This window comes from Berghia stephanieae, chromosome 1 (assembly GCF_034508935.2).
Source record: "Berghia stephanieae isolate SIO BIC M18660-M18661 chromosome 1, UCSD_Bste_1.3, whole genome shotgun sequence".
Taxonomy (NCBI): Eukaryota; Metazoa; Mollusca; class Gastropoda; order Nudibranchia; family Aeolidiidae; genus Berghia; species Berghia stephanieae.
The window spans coordinates 38888370-38895869 of NC_088360.1; the positions used below are offsets into that span (position 1 = coordinate 38888370).

General features: G+C 35.9%; 1 protein-coding gene across 2 annotated transcripts in view; it reads right to left on the reverse strand.

The window, feature by feature from the left end:
• The window catches only part of LOC144974063 (uncharacterized), a 155695-nt gene that overhangs the window by 30950 nt on the left and 117245 nt on the right, over positions 1-7500 (reverse strand). For both annotated transcript variants that reach the window (XM_078916962.1, XM_078916955.1), the window contains one exon: positions 1-308. This exon is cut by the window's left edge and continues 789 nt beyond it. Coding sequence is in view for 1 of the 2 variants with exons in the window: in XM_078916955.1 (XP_078773081.1) it covers positions 1-308 (308 nt within the window). In the remaining variant the exon portion in view is untranslated. The remainder of the gene's footprint in view (positions 309-7500) is intronic.

Sequence of the window (7500 nt, forward strand, 5' to 3'; positions counted from 1 at the left end):
TTGGTGTTGAGGACTTATTTGAGGGTGTTGATGATTGGCAACCTTTTGATGACGCTGATGTTGTTCTGGATGTTGACGAATATGTTGCTGTTGCTGCTGCTGATGATGATGATGAGGCTGAGGATGCTGATTGAGTTGACGATTTGGTTGTTGTTGCTGCTGTTGCTGCGGTTGCTGTTGTTGTTGGTGGTGATGGTGGAAGATAAAGTGTGGTGATAGGGAAGGCGATACGTCTGTTGAAGGTCCTTGCAAACGGGAGGATTTTGTTTCCTGGGGTGTTGGACTTTCAAATGGAATAGCTGCCGGTTCTGTGAAAATAGCAAGTAAAAGAGCAAGAATTAGATATAACTTAAATCGCCTCGGGTAGGAACTAAAATAAACGCAATCTAGTATGATTAAACTAAATGTTGTATAACTAGTGGGGTTTACTTATCAAGCCTGCCACCTTCCTCGACAGAAACAAAAACAAACATAGGATGCAACCACACACACACACGTGCGCGCGCACACATACACAGGAGTAGAAAAGAGACGATATATAGATAGAAAGATAAATGGATAGACATATAGATACATAGACTGATAGATAGATAGATAAGAACGATAGATTGATAGATAGAAAGATAGATACTTGGAGAGAAAGGGAGATGGATAGATAGATAGATAGATAGAGATAGAGAGAGTGAGAGAGAGAGAGAGAGAGAGAGAGAGAGAGAGAGAGAGATCACCATCATATCCCACCGCCATAACCACAACCACCACCACAACCACCATCACCACTTGCACCAACATCATCATCATCATCATCACCATCATCATCATCATCATCATTATCATCATCATCATCATCATCATCATCATCATCACCATCATCATCATCATTATCATCATCATCAACAACAACACATTATCATTGTATCTCTGCTATATTCGTCGTCGATATAATTCAAAGTTATAAAAGTGCTCCAGTATGAAGCGATATGAAATCATTGATTCCACTAGAATGAGATGATACGGCGGCCAGTACTGTCCTTGAAATTACAGATGCCTGGGTCATGTGACTATCACATGTCCCATGCTGACCAATTAGAATGCCGAACCATGCATATTGATGAATGAGACAGGTGACCTGCATAAACCAACCAATCAATTCACCTTAATTTTAAAACAAAGAATGCTTTGGATAAGATAAGGAAGGGGGTGGAAGTGAATCAATAACGATAAATCGTTTTGTATTTTTGGTATTAATGGGAATAATAAAGGAGGCAATATAATTTATTTTTTTTCAGTTTTAAGGAATTGAAGTAGTAGTAGTAGTAGTAGTAGTAGTAGTAGTAGTAGTAGTAGTAGTAGTAGTAGTAGTAGTAGTAGTAGTAGTAGTAGTAGTGGTAGTAGTGGTAGTAGTAGTAATAGTAGTAGTAGTAGTAGTAGTAGTAGTAGTAGTAGTAGTAGTAGTAGTAGTAGTAGTAGTATGTAGTAGTGGTGGTGGTGGTGTGGTAGTAGTAGTAGTAGTAGTAGTAGTAGTAGTAGTAGTAGTATAGTAAGGTAGTGTAGTATAGTAGTAGTAGTAGTAGTAGTAGTATAGTAGTAGTAAGTAGTAGTAGTAGTAGTAGTAGTAGTAGTAGTAGTAGTAGTAGTAGTAGTAGTAGTAATGGTGTTTTAATAATAATAATAATAATAATAATAATAATAATAATAATAATAATAATAATAATAATAATAATAATAACAATAATAATAATAATAATAATAATAATAATAATAATAATAATAATAATAATAATAATGATGATGATGGTGATGATGATGACGATAATGATGATAATAATAATAATTATTATTATTATTAATATTGATGATGATGATGATGATGATGATGATGATGATGATGATGATGATGATGATGATGATGATGATGATGATGATGATGATGATAATAACTAACATTTTCATTATCATCATCATTATTGTAATTGTTGTTGTTGTTGATAATACCGTTGTTTGTTATCACTGTGATGTTCAAATAAAACGTATGATTTCAAAGCTTCCTTTGAAACATGATGTTATTATGAACAAAACAATAATAATATATAATAATGATGATGGTGATGACGATAATGATGAAGATGATGCTGTTGATGATGCTAATGATGATGATGATGATGATGATGATAATGATGATAATGATGATGATGATGATGATGATGATGATGATGATGATGATGATCATGGTGATGACGATAATAATGAAGATGATGTTGTTGATGATGATGATGATGATGATGATGATGATGATGATGATGATGATGATGATGATGATGATGATGAAGATGGAATCAAGGAAGAAAAGTGTCAACAAAACATCTAACAAAACAAAACAAATAAACAAACAAGCAAACGCAGAATGGTCGATAGGGGCAAAAGGTCTAATATCTTTCATAGTAAAATATCTTAAATAGTAAATGTATCATAACGAGAATAATAAATAGGGCTACAAAAGGGTCTGGTCCTATCCTATGCCCGCATTGAAGCTTTCCATCGCAATCGAATTTATCAAATGTTTACGGATTTACCCAGAAAAGCATCATCTCCCGAACACTGTCGTTCCCTGAAAAAAGCAACACATTTTTATTTTTTAAATTTGGGCCAGAAAACTCTTCCTTTGAATATCGATCAATTAAATAATCCTCACCTTGCCAAAAGGTGGGACTTAAAAATAAGTCCAAAGTTTGAGAGGTTTTGTTTTGTTTTGTTTTTTGTCTTTTTTCTTTTTTCTTTTTGCATGATGAGGGTCATTTTTATCGACCGATATTTTAAGGACGAGTTTTTTTCGCCAAAGTTTATTAAAATGTGGTTTGTCAAAGTACTGGCGTACTATCGCGTTATCCCTTCTTTGATCTATCTCGCTGGAATGTAGAAAGTCTCTTTGAAAATGGAGATGATAAAATGTCTAAGAGGTAAGGGTTTCTCTTTCTCGATCAAATTATCTCCCGCCGTTCTCCGGAGAAGTACATAATTTAAAAATTTGTCCAAAAACTTCGTCCTTTAAATATCGATCGATTTAACTGACCGTCACTTTGAAAAAAAAACAAACAAAAAAAACCCTCTCAAACCTGGGACTTCACAATTTTTATGTTGCAAATAAGAGGTTCATTAAAATCGATCGATATTTGAATGAAGAGGTCTCTGGACACATTTTTAAATGTCTTTTACCAGGATACGGCCGTTAACTGGTAAAAATTATCCGTGAACTCTTTGGTTTGTATATTCTTATTTTGTTTGTTTCTGTAAAGTTGTATTATCATATTGTTTTGTCTTCATTATGTTAAAAATTTTGTCATGATGTTTGAAATTCTTAGCCATTGTCAATAGAATGAAGAATGAAGTTGACGTCACTCAACTCTTTATTAATCGTTTCAGACCACCATTTTTGATGATGTTCTCATTAGATTATCTTTATCGGATAATAAACGTTCAAGGTTACACATTATTTTGTGTATATTAAAATATGTGTGATTTGACCTAGTGGTAAAATTGGTGGGTGTATTAATTAAACGCATACCGTCAACTCATTCGTGAATCTCAAAATCGACACTCGATTCATTCCATTTATCCATCTCATTAGCCGTCAGTGACAATCCAATTCTCTCTCTCTCTCTCTCTCTCTCTCTCTCTCTCTCTCTCTCTCTCTCTCTCTCTCAGTCACACACACACACACACACACACTCTCTCTCAGTCACACACATACTCTCTCTCTCTCTCTCTCTCTCTCTCTCTCTCTCTCTCTCTCTCTCTCTCTCTTTTGTTGTTGTTGTTGATATTGCTTTTGTAAAAAAAAAAAAAGAAGAAAGAAAGAGAGAAGTAGAAGAAGAAGAAGAAGAAGAAGAAGAAGAAGAAGAAGAAGAAGAAGAAGAAGAAGAAGAAGAAGAAGAAGAAGAAGAAGAAAATATATTCAGTGATCGTCATTAAGTTGGCAATAAGCATGGCTAACCGTATCATTGTGGAAAGATAGAAAGGCGGGGGGGGGGGGGGGGGGGGGGGGGGGGGGGGGGGGGGGGTTATATCGTCCGAATTTATCAGTTTAACTATCAGCGTCTGCTCCTCCCACACATGTGGGTTTCCACCTAGACGATTATTAGGTTTCCCACTCATTATTTCGCAATTGTGATTGTACCAGCTCAACGTTGTCTAATGCACTTGGTAAAACCGCCGCCCGTTAGTCATTAGGCAATATCAATAAAAAACAAAAACAAAAAACGACGTTCGTTTAACCAACGCCTAAGCTCAAAGAAGAGGTCATAAAAACAGCTGACTAAATATCTAGATATAAATGAAACTCACTCTCTCAATCCTGTATCATGTCAGGAAAACCTGGTGAATCTAAAAGTGTTTTAACCGTTGGAATGATCAGAGATATGACATTTTACTTTAACGCTCCTTATGTATTTATATAAGCATCGCTTGATTAAAGAGGCCCCGATAGCTCAGTGGATAGAGCACTCGCTTCATAACGCAAAGGGACCGAGATCGATCCCGGGTCAAGTCGAGATGTTTTTGGGTTTTTTTTTTTTTTTCTGAAACCCTCCGCTTCCCTTTCTGTATACCCAGGCCAGCATTGTTTAAATAGCTGGATCAATTGGCTTCAATAGTCATGACGTAGCTGGCTCTAAACTATCGCAACAATGGCGGACGCCCTTATGAAATATTTCTCCGACGAGCATAAAAGTGTAACGAGAGGAGAAAAACATTATAAATGATCATGTTTTGACTTTTATACATTCTGATCACAAGACATATGAATAGTTCTAGCCAGCATGAAGAAGAGAAAGTACCGATTTTCTTTGTTTTGAACCACGCTTCTCGCCGTTGCTGGGGCGACGTGACATCAGACTATTGATTCCAATTGCGATTGTCCGTTTCACGATATAGAAACCGGTTTAAACTACGATTCCACGGGCCTTAAGGTTATGAAGGACTACTCTTAATTTAACTTTTAAAAAAAATAATATAAATAAAAATGGTTGGTTTCGTCTGTCATATTCCTGGCTATAGATAGTATGCGCTTGGCTAAGAAGCTCACAACATTGCCATCCAGAAGTATAATGGACCAACACACATGATCGTTTATAGTCAGGTTAATATAGTTTAGTGAGAATTACGCATAAACGTGGATGGCAAAAAAAAAAAAAAAAACAATAACAAAGACCTGAGTGACGTCAACTTCGAACTATCTATATATAAAGTCATGTTCAACAACCTAAACCGTTCAGACCTGATATCGTCTCGGGGCAACGGGACACAAATGCTGGTTATCTGACAAATGTTTGACTTTAACTCGGTAATTGTTGTATTCTAGAAAGAAACGTTTGTCAAAATTTGGCCAGAAAACAGGTCCTTCAAATATAGATCGATTTAAACGACCCAAATTTTGACAAAAATTCTCAAACCAGGTACCTCACGAAGTCCGAGGTTTGAGAGTTTTGTTTTTGCCCAGATAAGGGTCATTTAAATCGATCGATATTAATTTGAAGGACGAGTTTTCTGGCCAAATTTTTAAATACATGTCTTTTTGGAGTACGGCAATTAACGTTCTCAACTACCACTCACCAAGAAAACTTGGCATGCACTTATGTTGATAATAATGAGAAATGAAGTGAGTAGGAAAGTGCCAGAAGACGATTGAGAATAAAAATTTCGCGGCGGCGATGGGGGCTGAACCCGCGACTTTACTGGTACGACAACTCCGCCTGGTCGGGGAGAGCCCCCATCGCCGCCGCAAGATATTTATTCTTTATTGTCTTCTGGCACTTTCCCACTCACCAAGACAGATGATTAGTCATGTTACACAAATAGTCCTATCAATTCGAGTACTATTCCTCCTCGCAAGCTCCTCTCCTCGTCCTCGTCCTCGTCCGTCTCCTCCTCCTCCTCCTCCTCCTCCTCCTCGACCTCACTATCATCATTATCACCACGACCATTACCTTCATTCTACTTCATCGTCATAACATCATCATCATCATCATCATCATCATCATCATCATCATCATCATCATCATCATCATCATCATCATCACCGCCACCACCACCATCCTCTTCCTCCTCCTCCTCCTCCTCCTCATCATCATCATCATCATCATCATCATCATCATCATCATCATTATCGTTATTATCAACAACGCACAAATCCGGAAAAGAAGAAATATAAAGATTCAAATTCGTAGCACACCCTACATTTCAACTAGTAGAGTCAATAGACACTTAGATAACCACGCCTCTCGGTCAGTCGTCATAATGTAAACAATGGCAGTGATTGGTAAAAATAGCAAACTTCACAGGCTTTACTATCGATGGTACATTATGTCTGAGTAAAACACCCACTGTTCTAATGCCAGATCAATTGAACAAACACAGAAAACTATGGGTAAAAAAAAAACAATTTAAACTTTTATATAATGATCGAGAAAATCATGTGGTAACTAGTCACCCATTTGGCGGTATAAAAACAATAACAATGATCAGAGAGAGAGAGAGAGAGAGAGAGAGAGAGAGAGAGAGAGAGAGAGGTCGATTTCATTGACGTTCGTGTTAATAAACAAACAACAATGTTTGTCCGAGCATGTATGAAGGTGTGTCACAAATTCCATGTTTTGATTAGTCAAAAATCTACTGGTTAATTCCTACATCCCATTATATATATATATATATATATATATATATATATATATATATATATATATATATATATATATATATATAGTCATATAGATAGTATGGGCTTGACTACTCACAACATTGCCATCCGGAAGTATAACGGACCAACACACAAAAACAATGTGTAATCTTGAACGTTTATAGTCTGGTTAATACCGTTTAATGAAAATTACTCATAAACACGTATGGCAAAAAGCAATAACAAAGACTAGAGTGACGTCAACTTCAGACTATCAATAGTCTGGTTAATACAATTGAGTGAGAACTACTAAAAAAAATGGCAGGCTAAAACAATAACAAAGAGATGAGTGACGTTAATTTCGTTCTATCTCTCTCTCTCTCTCTCTGTCTCTCTCTCTCTCTATATATATATATATATATATATATATATATATATATATATATATATATATATATATATATATCATTTTTTAAAAATTGGTATTGCCAGCCAGAGGATTAATCAACTCACACTCTAGCACACTCATCACACTACAAAGTCTATTAATTCTCCCTGATAAATCATGATAATCTACCGTATCTACCTCGCCATCCTTTCATCTGTCTATTTAACTGTCTGTCAAATCAAGAAATCTATCTGTCGGTATGTCTAACTGTCTCTCAGTTGTATACTGTATGTCTATTCTATCCCAATAGATTGTTTGTGTACCAGATCATTTGTCATTGTTTTGTCAGATACAAAAGGTCGGCATTTAACATCACCATCACATGAATAAGGTATTACAATATTGACAATAAGATAGAATGTCGAGAAATAGACCATCTTTA